Below are 18,692 nucleotides of genomic sequence, written 5' to 3'. Positions count from 1 at the left end.
AACAACGAGTGATCAATGCACTGTGTGGGCGTGTCGGAAGTCATCTCAACGGTTCATCGCTGATCCAACGGCTAGGACATAAGGAGGCGCTGTGGAAATTCCGACAACACCCCTGTTGGCCGGTCACGCGTCCCTCTTCTTCCCAATGCCGCCGTCCCTCTCCTCCCTGGCTATAATGCCATGTAATTTGTCCTTTTACAACTTTATGCTTATTATGTATTGGGGTTGAACCCTAGCCGCCGGTGGCGAGCTACATTGCCGTTCCTCTTTCAGTGAAATACAATCCTCCGCGACTTTCTCTGAATTTAGCTGAAATTCTAGCGTTCTTTGATCATACTCTGTTTCTTAGGCAAGCCAGTGCTTGACAATTGGTATCAGAGGCCCAGTCCTTCCTCGGCAAGGGGCGGGCGCAGAGAGAGTTTTAGATCTCAGATCGAAAGATGGTGAAGGAGGCGGACGGAGTGGCGAAAAGCGCGTGCTGACGGGCCTTCTTCCTGGTTGCTGGAGCATCTTGCTGCAGTGGTAAAACCCTAGGCTTGAAGATCGGTCAGGGACAGTGGTGCGTTGCTGGTGGCGGTGTGAGCAACGGTGGGAGACGGAGCTAGGTAAATTCCCTCCCTTTCCCTCCCTTTGAAGCATCCAAGGGGTGTGATCATGGCTGGAGCAGCAGAATCAGCAACAACCGCAGATTTGCAGCTGGAGTCTCTAGAGCTAGATCTGAAGACACTGAAACAGGAAAGAGATGAGGATCGAAAGGAATTTCACCAATTCCAAACTACGGTGAACAGGAACTTCATCACCATGCAGAAATTTTTTGATTAAATTCAGGACAACTTCAGGAGGCCATTATTGGATCCTGATCCTGGTAAAGGTGATGAGGCTGATCATGCCTCGGTCCAGGGGGAAGCTGTGCAAAAGGACAACCCTGTTGGATCACCTCAGGCAGCACCAGGGCGCCCAAAACAGCTGATTGCATGTACACCACCATCTGTGACTATGCCTGAAAAAGCTGCTATTGGAGGAATAGGTACAGCAGTACTAAGGGATCAAAATGGAAGAGAATTGAACATGGATGGTACCTTGAAACAACCCTACAGGCATCCAAATTTTGGCACTAACAAAGCTGAAGGCATGGGTCGAACTGCAATGGCATTGAATGCTGCTCAAGTGGAGGATCTGCAGGAGATAGAAGGATATGATAACAATTATAGAAGAAGAGTTGGTACTCCAATGGAAAGTAGAAGAAGCCCTCTTACTTTGAAACCTGCTAAGCTAAACATGGTAGAATTTGAAGGAGAGGATCCTGAGTCTTGGATACAGAATTTAGAGCAGTATTTTGCTGCTGCCAGAATACCTATTGAGCACAGAACTGAATTAGCAATATCATGCCTGAAAGGACCTGCTGTGCAGTGGTGGAGAGGCACTGGTTTTGCGCCTGGTAACATTGCTTGGCATAAGTTTTGCTCCTTTTTGTCTGAGAGATTCTCAGTGCAGTCTGTCTGTGATATCGTCACTTCCTTTCATGTAGTCAAACAAGTAGCAACTGTGGCAGTTTATGTGGAACAGTTTGAGCAATTGATGAACATCATGAGGAGGGAGAACCCTGGGATTCCCAATGAATATTATGTAACTAGCTTTATAGCTGGCCTACAACCTTACATCAAAAGTCATGTGGAGTGTTTCAAACCCAAAGATATGCAGACTGCTGTGTGGTATGCCAGGAGAATGGAAAAAAGCACAACCACCCTCTGTAGTGGTTCAAACAAAGCCCTACTTTCAGCAAGTTAAGAGGCAGGTGAATTTTGATCAACCAACTGGTCAGAATAGTACATCTCCTATAGCAAAAGGTACAATTATTCAGCAGGCTAAACAAAACCAGGTCTGTTACAAATGTAGAGAACCATGGGTTCCAGGACACAGACAGGTGTGCAAGATGAGCCAGAAAGCACAGGTTCAAGCCCTATTAAGTCAGGAGGTGGAAAATTCAGATGTGATCTTTGTTACAGATTTTGAGGATCCTGACTTGGAAACACAGGAAGCACCAGCACCAGAAACTGTACTGCAAGTTTCAGTACATGCTGCTCATGGCCTTAGTTCTGCCAAAAACACATTCATTCTGTCAGTGAAGATTGGTGAGGTGACAGCTACTGCTTTGGTAGATAGTGGAAGCACTGCTACATTTGTATCCCCTGAAATGGCTAGTAAAATGTTCATTACACCTGTAGCTAACACTAAGGTAAAAGTGGTAGTAGCTAGTGGAGAAGTACTCCCTCCGTCCCAAAATAAGTGTCTTAAGCTTAGTACAACTTTATACTAGAGCTAGTACAAAGTTGAGACAGTTATTTTGGGACAGAGGGAGTACTATGGAATGAGTTTACTGTCAGAAACTGTCCCTATGAAATTCAGGGCAGTGCATTTTGTGACAGTTTCAGAATCCTGAGATTAACTGGGTATGACATGATATTGGGAGTGGATTGGCTTAAGAAGTATAGTCCAGTTCAAATGGATTTTATTAAGATGGAGGCGGACTCTAGAATCGAAAGGTTTTAGGCTTAGTAGAACTAAAACTGAATACATGAGGTGCAGTTTTAGTGCTACTAGGCACGAGGATGGAGAGGTTAGCCTTGGTGGGCAGGTGGTACCGGAGAGAGACACGTTTCGATATTTGGGGTCCATGTTGCAGAAGGATGGCGATATCGATGAAGACGTGGGCCACCGAATCAAGGCTGGGTGGATGAAGTGGCGCCAAGCTTCTGGCGTACTCTGTGACAAGAGAATGCCACAAAAGCTAAAAGGCAGGTTTTATAGGACAGCTATCCGACCTGCGATGTTGTATGGCGCGGAGTGTTGGCCAACCAAGAGACGACATATCCAACACTTAGGTGTAGCAGAGATGCGCATGTTGAGATGGATATGTGGCCACACAAGGAAGGATCGGGTACGGAATGACGATATACGAGAGAGACTTGGGGTAGCACCGATTGAAGAGAAGCTGGTCCAGCATCGTCTCAGATGGTTTGGACATATTCAACGGAGGCCACCGAAAGCGCCGGTGCATAGCGGACGGATAAAGCGTACTGAGAATGTTAAGAGGGGTCGTGGTAGACCAAACTTGACATGGGAGGAGTCCGTTAAGAGAGACCTGAAGGTTTGGAATATCGACAAAGACTTAGCCATGAAAAGGGGTGCGTGGAAGTTAGCTATCCACGTTCCAGAGCCATGACTGGCTTCGAGATCTTATGGGTTTCAACTCTAGCCTACCCCAACTTGTTTGGGACTGAAAGGCTTGGTTGTTGTTGTTGTAGTTGTTGGAATTGAAAATTGCAGGCACACAGGGCCAAGTGATAACATTTGTGGATGAAACTGTTCCCTTGGAAAGAATCACTGAGAGCAAGGAAAACACTAGTAGGTTAATGGAGCAAGTTGTGTGTGGCTTTTTTTGTTTCCATTATGTGGAGCAGAGTATGAGTTAACAGCAACTGAGGTACCTAATGATTTACACCCCCTCCTTAACAATATGAGAAGTTATTCCAGGAGCCTAGTGGACTGCCCCCTAGCAGACCCTGTAATCATAGAATTCCACTCATAGAAGGAGCAAAAGTGGTGAACCAGAGGCCTTACAGAGTACCACATCATCAAAAGGAGATTTTGGAGAAAATCATTTTGGACCTACTGAAGAAAGGACTGATCAGACCTAGTACTAGCCCTTTTTCGTCTCTAGTGTTGCTTGTAAAGAAGAAGGATGGGTCTTGGAGACTTTGCACAGACTACAGGAAGTTGAATGCTATCACTGTCAAGAACAAATACCCAATACCTGTCATTGAGGACCTATTGGATCAACTGAAGGGAGCAAAGTATTTCTCAAAAATTGACCTGAGGAATGGTTACCATCAGATAAGAATGGCAGAAGAAGATATAGCAAAAACTGCTTTTTCTACTGACATGGGACTGTTTGAGTATTTGGTGATGTCTTTTGGACTCACTAATGGCCCACCATCTTTCCAAGCATTGATGAACTTACTATTTGGTCTGCTAAAGTCTGTGGTGGTGTTCTTTGATGACATATTAGTGTTCAGTTTGTCATGGGATGAGCACAAGGAGCACCTTAAGCAAGTGTTTGAAATTCTGCAAGAAAACAAACTATATGCTAAAATGGAGAAATGTTCATTTGGACAAAAAGAGGTGGAGTACCTGGGCCACATCATCAATGAAGGAGTGGCCACTCATCCTTGCAAAATTAAGGTTGTTCAAGATTGGTCTGTGCCTGCTAATATCACTGAATTAAGAAGTTTCTTGGGCTTAAGTGGTTATTACAGGAGATTTATTCAGGGGTATGGAATAATATGCAGACCCTTATTTGATTGCTTGAGAAAGAATGCATTTGATTGGCAGGAGGAGCAAACCAAAGCATTTGAAGCCTTGAAGCAGAAGCTGACTAACACCCCTGTGCTAGCTCTACCTGATTTCACAAAGCCATTTATTTTGGAAACTGATGCTAGTGGGTATGGCTTGGGAGCTGTATTAATGCAAGAAGGAAGACCCCTCTCTTACTTTAGCAAGGCAATTGGTCCAAAGGCTGCAGCTATGTCTACATATGATAAGGAAGCTCTAGCAATCATTGAGGCAGTTAAAAAATGGAAGCATTACTTTGCAGCTACTGCTTTAGTAATCAGGACAGACCAGGAAAGCCTCAAGTACATCCAGGAGCAGAAAATTATTGAAGGCATTCAGCATAAACTCTTGTTGAAGCTATTAGGTTACAACTTCACCATTGAATACAGAAAAGGAAAGGAGAACAGAGCTGCTGATGCTTTATCTAGAGTGAAACATAAACTTTCTACTTTGATAGCAACAGCTGCTTCACCTACCTGGGTCAAAGAAGTTGTTAAAAGTTATGAAAATGATGATAAGATCAAGGAGTTGATTGCTGCCTGTGTGGCAGACAAGGAAAACAGCACTGCTTATTCTTTCAGCAATGGAATCCTGAGGTATAAAAGTAAAATTGTGGTAGGGAAAACTACTGAGCTGAGACAGGAGATAATGAAGGTGTTCCATAGCTCAGAATTGGGTGGACATTCTGGTGAAAGGGCTACTTATCAAAGGGTCAAATTAGTCTTTCACTGGTCAGGATTAAAACAAGATGTTATTGTGTTTGTTAAAAGTTGTCCTGTCTGTCAGGTTAACAAAGCAGAGCATACACCCTACCCTGGGCTGCTGGAACCTCTCCCAGTTCCTGATTTTGCTTGGGCACATATAAGCACGGACTTTGTGGAAGGATTGCCTGTGTCTGAGAACAGAGACCTGATTCTGGTGGTGGTGGACAGGTTCACTAAATATGCTCATTTCATAGCTATGAAGCATCCCATTTCAGTTCAGTCAGTAGCTAGAGCTTTTTCTGACAATGTGTTCAAACTACATGGAATGCCTATGGTCATTGTTACTGATAGAGATAGGATATTCACAAGTAATTTGTGGCAACAGCTGTTTAAATCTATGAAGGTGAAACTCCACATGAGTACAAGCTACCATCCTCAAACTGATGGTCAAACTGAAAGGGTAAATCAGTGTTTGGAGAATTATCTAAGGTGCATGTGTTTTCAACAGCCTAGAAAATGGCATGGATGGTTGGCCCTGGCAGAATGGTGGTATAATACTTGTTATCACACATCATTGCAAATGGCTCCCTTTCAAGCATTATATGGATTTCCTCCTCCAATGATAGCTGAGTCAGCTCTGCCTGATTCTATATGGGAAGAGAATGACAATTTGATGCAGAACAGGGAATTGGCAATAGAAGTGATCAAGCAAAACCTTAGTAAAGCACAGGCTAGGATGAAGCAATATGCTGATCAGAAAAGAAAGGAAAGAGAATTCCTAGTTGGAGACATGGTCTACTTAAAGTTACAGCCTTATAGACACACTTCTCTCAGCTTGCATAAGCATCTCAAACTACATTCCAAGTTCTATGGCCCCTTTAGAGTGTTGGCAAGAGTGTTGGCAAGAGTGGGCAAGCATGCCTACAAGTTACTGCTTCCAGAAGGGTGTCAGCTACACCATACCTTCCATGTGAGCCAACTGAAAAAGCACATAGGCCAGCATGTTGTGCCATCTCCCCACTTGCCCCTGGTGAATGCAGATGGAACTATCAGGAGGGAGCCTGAAGCTGTGTTGGACAGAAAGCTAGTTCCTAGGCGCCAAGGTGAGATAAGCATTCCTGTGGTTCGTTGGCTGATAAAGTGGATTAATATGCCAATCGAAGAAGCTACTTGGGAAGATGCAGCCTTTATCCAGAAGGTCTTTCCTGCATTTCAAGCTTGAGGACAAGCTCAGTCTCAATTGGGGGGTATTGTCAGGCTGCGAGTGAAACAACGAGTGATCAATGCACTGTGTGGGCGTGTCGGAAGTCATCTCAACGGTTCATCGCTGATCCAACGGCTAGGACATAAGGAGGCGTTGTGGAAATTCCGACAACACCCCTGTTGGCCGATCGCGCGTCCCTCTTCTTCCCAGTGCCGCGCGTCCCTCTCCTCACTGGCTATAAAGCCATGTAATCTGTCCTTTTACAACTTTATGCTTATTATGTATTGGGGTTGAACCCTAGCCGCCGGTGGCGAGCTACATTGCCGTTCCTCTTTCAGTGAAATACAATCCTCCGCGACTTTCTCTGAATTTAGCTGAAATTCTAGCGTTCTTTGATCATACTCTGTTTCTTAGGCAAGCCGGTGCTTGACAGGGACCCCCCCCCCCGGGTGCCCCTCCCACAGCGCCCCCACAGGCGACGAGCAGGGAACCCTAGCCGCCGCCAGCCTCCCCCCTCCTCCCGCCCACTTCCTCCCACATTGCCGCCACAATGCGCACCCACGCAAAGCCTGGCCGGCGCCGGCGGGCCTCCTCGTCCCCTCGCGTGAGCCGGTGCGGGCCGCTTCCATGGGCAAGGGCGCCGCGCTTGGTCGGTCGTGGCGGGGTGGCGGGTCCCCTTCCGTCGACGACGGCTGGGGGCATCCGTGCGCGTGTCAGGATGCTTCCTGGTGGGGCGTGCCTGCTGTTGCCTGCGCCAGATCTGGCGCTGGAAGCCGTGGGCGACGCGAGGCTGGCGAGCCTGGTCGGCGATGGCGGCCAGCCATGGTGGCCCGGCAAAACTCGATGGCGGCCGGCAGCACTCCGGGGGTCGTCTGCGGCTGCTCAAGCCTGGGCCTTCCGTCGCCACTGGCGGCTGTCCATGGTCGGGTCCATGGGGCCCGGGCCCGAATCTGTGGGTTGCCGGTGGCTGCAGGGCGGTGGAGGTGGTGCAGCATGGCTGGGGGTGCCGTGTGCGCGAGGGGGGTCACGCGGGGGCGGCGCGGAATCTCGACCTGCGCAGATCTGGCGTGCAAAATGCGCGGCTGATCTACGGCCCTGGCCGGCGGCTGAGGGGGTAGCGGGGCCTCACCGGTGGTCTGCCTTTTTCGGCGGTGCCTCCGGTCTCGGCAGCGGCGTGGCTCAGCAACAGGGTGGCGCGGGTGATGCTTTGGGTGAAAGCCCTGTGCTGATTTCGATCGGCACCGACGGCAGCGTCGCCTTCTGGCGTCGGATCCCTTCTTAAAGGTGTCGTTATGTGATGCGTTGGTTTCGCGCCTACGTTGTTCATTCTCTAGGAGAAAGCCTTGGATCCAGCTTTTGGATCGAACGGCGGCGGCGTCCTTGACGTCGTTTTACCACAGTGGTGGCGCCTGCCTTGGGAGATGCTGCTCCACTCTGCTTGCCTGAGGTTCGAGACGGTGGTTGGTTGGTCTGAGGTGGGTGGTCGATGGTGGTGGTGCGGCGATCCGGGGTCAGCGGTGGTGTGTGTCGTGCTCGAGTGCTCGTGGTGCGTCTCTGCTTGGCGGTCCCTGCGGCTACTCTGTTGGCACAGAGGTGTTGTGGCGTCGTTCGAATGCACCCCCAACGCAGATGGTGTCGCGGCGTTCTGCAGTCTTGGTTTGTAATGTGCCGTTGGATTGCGTCGACGATGAAGTGCTACAGCTTGGTTTGCTTGGCGATGCCTCCGTCTATGCCGTTGGCACACAGGTACCGTGGCGTCGTCTCGGCCTTGCAAGGCCTTTGACTGTGCCTCCCGGTGCAGGCCTTGTGTCACGGCGTTGTGCAGTCTTGGTTTGCGAGGTGCCGTTGGATTACGTCGACGGTGCAGTGTTGTGGTTTGGACCGGCTGGCCAATGTTGGTCTTCTCCTATGGTGCTCTTTGTTGTGTTTTCCTTCCTTGTTCTCCATGTTATGTGTGTAGTTGGTTGGCGTGCGTTTTTTTGTTTACCCCTTCTTCCTTGTGTCCACTGTACTTCTGGCTCGCTTGAACCTATATTGCGAGGCTGCAAAGCCTTATAGGCAAATTTGAATATAATTCAGGTGGAGGGCTTCGCCCTCCCCAATGACCTTAAAAAAAAAAGTTTCGCTAGAGTTAAGAACCTGTTTGGGACTGCTCTGCTTCTTAAAATTCAGCTCCGCTTCAAAAAACACAAGCCAAACGGGTTAGCTCCACGATGTGCCGCTCTGCAAAAAACTAGAATCTAAAGTACAACTCCAAAGTTTTTATGAAGCTCTTTAGAGGGAGCTCCAAAAAACTCTAGAAGCTGGAGTTGGAGGGAAATTACCCACCACTGCCACCAGTAAGTGGATACCCCTTCATTTATCCCCTCTCAACCAATCAAATAGATTCTTTCCACCAAGTTTTCTATTCTTGAAGCTGGAACTAGATGAAAGCCAAACATTTTCCGCTATAGCTTCTGTATGAAACTACTCCAAAATGAATTTGATGAAGTGAAACTGATTTTGGTGAAGTGGAGCAGTCCCAAACAGGCCCTAAGTTTGATCAATGTCCGACGAAGCCAATAAGGCAACGCATATGGTACTAGCTAATCATGCAGTTGGATCTCCTTGTTAGCTTGTGGCAACACGATCCTCCTGATGGAGGGAACTATTTTGACTAATGAATAAATTGCCATGATGGTTTTCCCTCGGAATAAAAATATACGGAATACTAGCTAAGACATCACAGTCAACCAACAAGAATAAGGTATTGGCATGAATCTTAATAGCAACAGCAAACACCTGGACGTCCTCGACGGTGACGCTGGAGTCGAGGTTGGAGATGTGCAGCTTCGTCCCCGTCTCGAGTGCCTGTGGCCCGGCCACCGCCGGCAGTGGCGGGGAGGTTGACATGGCAGCAACGTGCTCGGAGTAGACACCATACAGCCAGTCGGCGGTGGCGGCCTGGATGGGCGTGCATCAACTGGAGGAGTTAGGTTTCTTGCGGAGGGAGGAAGGGCCTGAAGCCCGGTAGGGAGTGCGAACGCGACGGCGTACCTTCGGAGCAGATGGCGGGTAGGGCATGGTCCGGGCGGACGGCGCCGCCCGGCGGGTGGGCCCGGAAGAGAAGGCAGGGTTGGCTTTGGGCTTGGACTTGGATTGCTTGATGAGGTCGTCTAGGGACATGTCCAGCCCACTCGACATAGTAGCTGGCCGCGTGAGGGGGAACCGGCTCTACGGCGGCGGCGTCTAATAAAACTAAGGCCAGATTGAGGTCTTGCGGCGGCGGCGGCGGCGGCGGCGGCGGTCTGTGTGTGTGTGAGAGAGAGAGGAGTGGATACGGACGGGCGCCTCCCGGCGAAGATCTCATCCTTTTCCTTTAAATCCTACATCGGGACAGATCCACCTCCCTCAAGTTTCAGCTTAATTGGAAATGTTTTGGTTGGACAAAAGGATTAATCTAGTTTGAATTAAATTCAAACGTGTGTTGATTTTCTATCTCTAAAAATTCCAAAAAAAATAAATTATAAATTGTAGATGATGCGAGCATTTCAAAACTATTTTGTTTTCCCTCTAATCCTTGTTAAACTTTCGTGAGGAAAATGTCGGAGAGAGAGAGCTTGTGCTAGGCTGCTAGCCCAATTACCTCACATCGTGCCCCGCAGCCCACGAGCCCACCAACGATGATGCTTTGTCGATCTTCTTCTACTTGTACGTCCCCCCTCATCCAAAAAGCCACGTATGTGTCTTCATTGTTCTAACGGGCGAGGTAGCTCCCCACGGCCTATAAAAGCATGTCCCCCGCGATCCCTCGACCTAGCCTCTCCTTTTCCTTCTTCCTCTGCCGCTGCATGCGCAGGTAAGGTCCTTCCACGCTATAGACGTTGCCTGTCCGCCATGCTCCGGCCGAGCTTGAGCTCGAGCTCAGGGTAGCACCTCCGCCTCGTCTCCGACCTCCCTGGCGATGTGGATCAAAGCCCTGGAGGTTGTGTCGTCTTCACATCTACGCACGCGACACCAGCAACCCCGAAGGTCCCTCACCGCCGCCATCTTCTTTCATGCACTTGGATCCGAGGCGCATCGGGCTTCTGTCGGACCTCGCTCGTCGTCGTCTCGTCGTGGACCTCCTCTTCATGTCTTAGGTAGAGGAGGTAGCCCCCTCCGGCTCTCTCATCTGTTCCATCGCATGTAGATCCGTGATATGGTCGCGAGGTTCATGACATCTTCGTGCTCTTCGTGCTCCAAAGTCTGTAGTTTTCTTCTTGGGCACCGCTGTGCGCCGGCGCACCGGCGCGAACGCTTCGGTCGGGCAGCAGTCGTTCAATCTGAACTCCAATAGTGGTCAGATCTGGCATCTCGTCCGCTTTGCGTCGGCGCACCGCCCCGCGCGCCTCCGACCTCCTGTCGCACGAGCACCCCATCCTCTCCCCCGTCGTCATTGCTCGTCGTAGCACCCTCATGCCCTCCCCCCCCCCTTAGCCCGCCTCTCATCGCCATCGACGCTCGTGCGTGCACAGGCTTGTCCCCCCGGTTGAAGCTTTTTTTAAACTCCGGTTGAAGCTTTTTTCACTTTGGTTGAAACTTTTTCCATGTCGGGGGCACCGGTTCCAGCATCCGCCGCAGCGCAATTGGTGCATAGAAAACATCGTGTGCATCAACTGCTCGCCGCTGCAGTTTTTTCCTCGTTGGTCTGTGGTTGAAGCTTTTGTGTCAACGATTGCAGTTTTTTGTGTTTCGTTGTCGCCGGTTGAAGCTTTTTATATCACCGGTTGAAGCTTTTTCTAGCCGATTGAAGCTTTTTTCATCACCGGGTGCAGCTTCCGCGGTGGCGTGGTGGGTGGCCCTCGATTCCTGTTGTCTCTGATTGAAGCTTTCGACAATGTTGGTTGTAGCATTTTCGATCGCCGGTTGAAGCTTTTTTCGTCGCCGATTGCAACATCTTCATCTCTGTCGTAGCTTTTCGTCTCCAACACCGGTGGCATCCGATGCGGCGGAGCGAGCGATTTGTTGAGAAGGTGGCGTGGGAGGTGGCGGCCTGTTCGTCTGCCGTCCTTGCTACTCCCCTACCCTGGGTTGCTGAGGCAAACGGCCGTCGGCGCCTCCTCGTCGCTCTCATTAAGGTTGACGACGTCTCCCTCCTCGCGGCTGTGGCGACGGGCGGAGATCGCCTCCAGGGCGTGGCCATTGGGGAGGAGGAGGAGAGAAGGCGAAGAAGGCCGACGACGAAGAAGAAGAGGGGAGAGCATCAACGAAGAAGTGTGTGGCCACCAGCGGGGGTGGGTTGCCTTATATAGCCCTAGGCGGGCGATCACGCGGAGCGTCGGCGTGTGAACGCGTGGCAGGAGCCGACGGGACGTGCGTCGCTAATAATCCACAAGTGTAGGGGATCACAACAGTTTTTGTGGGTAAGTTAACCCAATTTATTGATTCGACACAAGGGGAGCCAAAGAATATTTATAAGCTTTAACAATTGAGTTGTCAATTCAACCGCACCTGAAAGATACTTGCTTGTCAACGAAATATTAGTAGCAACAGTGATATGGAAGTGATGGTGGCAACGGAAATAATAGTGGCATAGCAACGAAAGTAAAACAGCAAAAGTAAAGCAACTTGTGACCAGCAGGATTAAAACACTCTAGGCTAGGGAGATGGATGGTTGGTCATGGATGAGAACGACATCTTTTGTCCTACCATCCCGCTATCAACGGGGCCAGAAGGAACTTATGGAGATTAAGGTGCTCCTGTCAAATAGTACCGGAACAAAGCATTAACAATCAATGGATACATGAAATCCTCAAACTATAGTCTATCCCCTTTGGTGTCCCAAGCTGTCACCATTGGGATCGCCGGTTCCCGACTATAATAGGTGCATACTACTCATATATAGGATCTAGAACACAAATATATTCATGAAAACATAATGAATTCAGACCTGAAATCATGGCACTGGCCCAAGCATTAGAAGTAACAAGTAGTAGCAAAGATGATAAACACCATAGTAGATGATAGGCAACATGCCCCGAACAATCCGACGACCTATTACATGATCTAACTCATCCAATCTCTCCCATCCCCTTCACCTGCAGCAGGGAATTACTCACACATGATGGGGGAAGCCATGGAAGGATGATGGAGTGGTGATGGTGATGACAATGGCGACGATTTCTCCTCTCCGGAGGCCAAAACAGCCTCCAGATTAGCTCTCCCGAAGAAGAACCGAGGGTGGCGGCGGCTCCGTGTCGAGAACTTGCAAAACGACTTCTATTCTGGGATTTCTCCATCAGGGGTAAAAATAGGAGCCAAATTAGGGCACTAGAGGGGGTGGACCCTAGCCAGACGGCCTCCCGACGCTGCCAGGGGGCAGGCCGCGCGAGCAGGTCGCCTGGGGGACCTGTGGCTCCCCTCTGGCCCATCTTCTGGCCCATGGTTCCTCCCGGTGCGTGGATTTTCTCTATTTTTTCATGGGAATTTTCCGGGACGTCTAAATATCCATTTTCCTGCGCACAAGAAAACCATACAAGCAGCTCTGCTGAAAACAGCGTTAGTCCGGGTTAGTTTCATTCAAATCATGCAAGAATGAGGCCAAAACAATAGCAAAAGTGTTTGGAAAAGTCGATACGTTTGAGACGTATCAACTCCCCCAAGCTTAGCATATTGCTTGTCCTCAAGCAATTCAGTTCAACGAACTGAACGCGACAAAGAAAACTTTGACAAACTCTTTTGTTTTATCAGATGTATATAAGCATGCACTACGAACAAGTCCAACAAGTATTGAAGTAATGCTACAAAGACAATGCACGAAGCAGTCCTTCGATCATGTGAAGAGTTTCAAACAACTAAGAATGAATAATATGTAACTGAAAATCATATCAAGATCACATTGCACATGACTTGGACATACTAGAGTGGTATCTCGCTAGCCCCCATGAGTGAAGCAAAAACATAAACGCAGACGCTCGTTCGGAGTCTTAAAGGAGACTAGAATCAAAAATTTCAGAATAAGTGATATCACAATCATACAGAAGACAATGTGATACTTTGGGACAATGCACATTTGCTACCTCTTGAGCTTGCGTTGGTTTTTCTCTTGAATAGGAAAGGGTGATGCAGCAAAGTAGCGATAAGTATTTCCCTCAGTTTGAGAACCAAGGTATCAATCTAGTAGGAGTATCAACATGAGGCACCAATGTTCCTGCGCAAAAACAAACAAACTTGCATTGTGGTTTTGGGATTTTAGAGTTTATAGGCAAAAGAGGTAGGGCAAAGGAGCCACGTGGGGCCCAGAAGCCTACCAGGCGCGTGTAACGACCAAGATGCGGTCCTTTCCGATCTGGGGGTCGAGGCCCCCGAATAGGAAAGAAGCGCATCTAAGTGTTTCGCAAGCAAGTAAACATAGCATATAACAATACTTACAGTAGACAATCTGGGATTCAACTGTCTTCTTATTAAAATACAGAGTACAACGCAGATACGAACAAGGTAGTTCCGGTACGGACTACAAAACAAGGAAAATGCTATGCTACCCGCTGCAGGCCCACGATCACGACCACGGCTCAGTCCTCTGGGTAGTTCACGTAAAGGCGGTCTGTCTCCTCGTCGTACTGCCACGCTAGCTGGGTGCCGTCAGGATCATCTGCCTCTGGGGTACCTGTACCTGCTGGGAGTTTCGGAGGAATCCGTGAGTCACGGGGACTCAGCAATCTAAGACCTTGGTGCCAGAACTAGTCATGTTATTGGGTAAGGAAGGGGTGAAGTGTTTCAGGCTGCTGCATCCTAAGGTTGAATAAGTGGCTAGCTTACGCAAAGGAGAAGTGACAGTGTTCTATACTAACGATCATGAATACTTGATCAGAAAGTGATCCTGAACACCTACCTACGGCATTCATAACCCCACCGTGTTCCCGATCGAAGAGAGATCTTCGAAGGGACAGTCACGGTTACGCACACAGTTGGCATATTTTATTAGTTTATGTTTAAGTTTTCTAATACCGGATGTTAACAAAATATTCCAAGTTGCCACATAACCGCGGGCACGGCTTTCCGAAAGATTAAACCCTGCAGGGGTGCTCCAACTAGTCCATCACAAACGAACACAGGCCGCAAAGGCATCCTCTATCACGAATCTCGTGATCTCGTCGGATTCCTTAGAGGAAAACCTCAACTCTGGGGAAAACCAAAGCCTCACCGGGGTTCCTATACGCAAGATATACCGCTAAGGCAAGACAAGACTAGCAGGACCTCCCGACGTGTCGACGACCCTGATAAGAGCCGCGTATCTCAGTCTCAGGACACGCCGGATGAGTCACACTACAGGTATACCAAACCTCAGGTTGCCCTGTGGTGGCCCCGTAGTCTGCCCAGTTTGGACCAACACTCATGAGGAGCACTGGCCCGGGTTGTTGATTAAGAAACCTCGGGGTAGCTATTCCCTATGCAGTTTATTATTAAGTGATTAGCAAATAGTACCAATGTTGGGTCCTGCCGGACAAGCCTTAACACTACGCGATTTATCAAGGGGGTCCCCATAACAACCCCGAACGTGTTAGGAGCGATCATTATGGAATCAAACACCGGTAACCGGTAACTAAGGTGGCAATAACGGAACAAGACACCCGACAAAAGGCTAGGCCTCCCGTAATTTACCAAATATATAGGTACATTAATTAAATAACAGAAATTAACATAATGATATCAAGCTCATGGCAACTCATGAGTTATAAACACCTGCAACTAGCAATGCTAACATTAGTAGCTGAGCAAGCCTACCTAGCCATGCAAGTTTGCTAGGAAAGAGTAAGGTGTTTAGGCTCATGGCATATGAAGAGGCAATATATTTTCAGTGGTAGGCAGCGAGCAATAACGTGGAATCGAAACTAACATAACAAGTCTAGATATGGGATCAAGGTCATGTCATCTTGCCTGTGATATCCTCAGCTTGGAATGGTTCTGGATCGTCCTGCACGTACTCTCCTGACTCCACGTAATCGGTCTCCGCTCCCGGTGCTACCCAACACAAAAATAACAGCCAATGAACAGCAGCACCACAAAATGCAACAATCACATGATGCATGAGATGAAAGTTGAGCATGCACCACTATTTCTAACACTAGCACAAGCAGGATAAACTACAACAAGTTCCTGGACAGAACTTTGCACTAAACTATTTGGACATGCATGGGAATTATATGAACAGATGCAGCTCGTAAAAACGGTGCAAAACCATGTAAAGAACTTTGCAAACGGAGCTACGGATCAACCGGAATCAACGAAACACGATATGAATCCCTACGTGAAAGATTCATCACCACACACACAATTGGCACAAATCTGGTGTTCCCAGGTTGCCAAGACATATATTAACCCAACATGAATGAAATGGAGCAAGGTAGAACACCCCAACAACAATTGAACACAAACTTTGAACAAAATGTCAAAACTACGCAATCTGCCAGTTTCTGCATCTTAGCTGTTTGTGAGCCACATGCAACATAGCTACAGGTCTTCAAATATGACAAATAATATATGTGGCTGTTGCCAACCAAGAACACTACAATCTCCAGCAAGAATCACAGCAAAAGGAATTAAGATCTAGAAGATACAAGGCCACAAACTTTCGCAAAACCATCAGTTCTCAGGGACTTAGTGAAAATTCCTGCACCTGAGTTTCTGTTTCTGTTCTGAAGCCTTTTGACAGCAACCAAAACACAAGCTACTGGACTCCAAATGACTTGAAAATTTACAGGAAGCTTCACAAACATCCCAGGTTCAAAACACTAGCACTGAACTAAGTCCAGTTCTCAACATAATGACCAGAACAACCTTATCTACAGGGGAAGAAAATGTTTTCAGCATTCCAGACTTAGTGAAATTTTCAGAGTTCAAAAATCTGGAATTTCCCAACCACATGCCCACTTTGTCTAGGCATAGTTTGCACACACATGTCACCAAGAGGTGATTGACACCACTATGGTGTTGAGCACAAACCCCTACTACTAACACACAAAGATCCATGCCCTTGGGCTCCATCTTTACCATGGAAACAATGCCCAAACTTTCAACAAAATGTAAATGCAACTCCATAAGGTATGCTTCTAAGATGACAATTACATAGGTGAATCTTATGTGCACAATGACAAAGTGACATGGGGGTTTGAACCCCATGTTTGTGTCATACACATCAACAACACCAACACACATGAGCCAACCCCACACACACAATATGCCCTCTCTCATATTAAACATGAGGAGGTGCACCACTTGTAAAGGTGGGGAGGTCCACACCACCCACATATCTAGCATGACACAAATCTAGTCCTACTAGAACTAGTTAGAGCATACAATAGCTACACTCCCTAAATGAATCCAACACCACCACACACTACTACTCATGAGCACATCAATGCTCTTCATGCCTTGCCATGGGTGAGGCTCTCACACACATATCTATACTAGAGCTACCACAAGCTAATGCACACACATCACAATCTACTAGCCCCACATGGTGCAAGATCCCACTCCAAGCACAAGGGAAACACACTCACATGCACATCTCTCACAAGCACAACCACACACACTACATCACCTAGCACAACTATAACAGCAAGGGAAAAAAATACATAATTCCATGGCCACCTTTGGTAGGCACAAGATCAGCAATAGTAAGAAGGGTGTTTTTTAAAAAAATGTAGCAGAAGAAAAAAAACAACAACAGGGAGAGAACACAATAGCAAGAGGGGTCAGGATTTGAACCCTGAACCTCGTGATGCTCTCTACTGCCCCCACCCACTCTGCTATGCCCATGGGGCTCGACAGAGAAGGAACCAAACAGAGGTTAAACTCTGTTGTGCTGCCCTACTGCAAATCAGGAAGGAAACAGGCAAGATAAAAAAGGGGGGTGCAACGCATGGGATTCGAACCCTCCACCTGACGATAACACAAACACACATCTACCACTGCGCTGCTGTTACTGATGTTAACAGGAGAAGGGAAAAAGGCAAGGTAATCTACCCGCAACATAAATCAAAACAAAATATCAAAAGGGCGCCGAGGGGGGGACTCGAACCCTGGACCTCTCATCTGGCACTCACATGGAATAACCACTGGGCTACGAAGTGTTAACTGACAAAGGGGGAGACTCGAACAGGAAAAGTTATCTGAAGTCGCCCTCTGCCTACTGAGAACGGCAGCAACAGAGAACTGACGGGAATCCTGACTGGCGTTGCTACGCTGCACTGCCGGCGCTGAGCTCGTGCATACGACGGTGAGAGTCGGCGAGGAGAAGATCCCGCACCTGCTGGGTACCCATCTACGCGGGGAGGAGCCCCTGCTGCAAACCGCAAGCACTGCTCTGACGATCTACGTCTACCGCGACCGAGGTGACAGGAACCCCAGCTGCCGGCGGCGAGGAGGGTTCCTCTGGCCATGGCGCTGCTGCAGAGAGGGGGGAGGAAGCCCTCCTCTGCGCGGCACCCCCCATAACCCTACACTACTCAGCACCATCCGCAACTTCTGCACCCCCAACACACTGCTATGGAACAGAGAAGCGCACATCACGCCGGGAATGAGCCGGACCGCGGAGGAGGAAGGAAGGAGGAGGACGCGGCCTCACCTTGGGGAAAGAAGGGGCGCCGAACGGGGAGGAGGACCGCCGGAGAGGAAGAAGACGGGCCGATGAAGTCGTTCCGCCGAAGACCGAAGAAGAGGACGTAGTTCGCCCGGTTCGCCCCGTTGACGAGGACGAGCTCGACGGGAGGGGCCGCTCCTCGGGGTCCTAGCGCCGGGAATGGGACGCGGGGAGCCGCCCCGAGCCCCCGGACATGGCGGCCGTGCCGCCCGACGACGCCCGCGGAAGAAGCCGGCGACTCTCTCTCTCTGCACCCTCTGCTAACTTACCTGACAGAGAAGAAGGAAGAGAGATGGGAACGAGATGGGTTTGGGAGAGGTGGCGGCGGCGGCTGAGGGGAGAAGAGGAACCCTAGGCTTCGGGCACGGACGCCAACGCAACTTATAGGGGGCCCTCGGCGTGCTGCTCACGGCGCCGTCAGCTCTCTCTCTCTCACACGTGCTGACGGAAAGCAGACAGCGAGGGAAGGAGGAGGACGCCGTCAGGAAGGAGGGAGGGGCTTCGCGTGGGCTCTCTCTCTGGAGGGAGCAGCTGGGCCAGGAGGGAGGAAAGAGGCCCATGCTGTCCAGGAAGAAAGGAAAATAAATATTGGGGAGGGGATTCCTATATAGTTTTAAACACACTCAAGAAAAATAACCCACATATAAGCTATTGTGGCAAAAATCAAAAGGAAAATCCTGCTGGACTTAAGGAATTTTGGCCCAATAGGGAAAAATAGGAATGCAATATTTGGAGATGTTTGAAATAAATGCAAAACAGTAATTAAGCTACTGTTTTGAGTTTATTTGCA

At 49.0% G+C, this 18,692-nt stretch overlaps 1 protein-coding gene across 4 annotated transcripts in view; it reads right to left on the bottom strand.

The window, feature by feature from the left end:
- Window positions 1-9,679, bottom strand: part of LOC123426174 (THO complex subunit 4A-like) — a 35,837-nt gene extending 26,158 nt beyond the window's left edge. For 2 of the 4 annotated variants that reach the window (XM_045109948.1, XM_045109949.1), the window contains exons 1-3: window positions 9,337-9,674; window positions 9,082-9,243; window positions 8,440-8,477 (exon numbers count right to left, since the gene is read on the bottom strand). In XM_045109948.1, coding sequence (XP_044965883.1) covers window positions 8,440-8,477; window positions 9,082-9,243; window positions 9,337-9,649 — 513 coding nt within the window. In that variant the 5' untranslated portion in view covers window positions 9,650-9,674. Of the gene's footprint in view, window positions 1-8,439; window positions 8,478-9,081; window positions 9,244-9,336 lie in introns of all 4 variants that reach the window. The other 2 variants (XM_045109951.1, XM_045109950.1) reach the window with 2 other exon arrangements.
- Between the last annotated feature and the right edge of the window lie 9,013 nt (window positions 9,680-18,692).

Source organism: Hordeum vulgare, chromosome 2H (assembly GCF_904849725.1).
Source record: "Hordeum vulgare subsp. vulgare chromosome 2H, MorexV3_pseudomolecules_assembly, whole genome shotgun sequence".
NCBI classification, from domain to species: domain Eukaryota; kingdom Viridiplantae; phylum Streptophyta; class Magnoliopsida; order Poales; family Poaceae; genus Hordeum; species Hordeum vulgare.
Note: the sequence above shows the minus strand (reverse complement) of the source record. Positions and strands in the feature narration are given on the sequence as shown.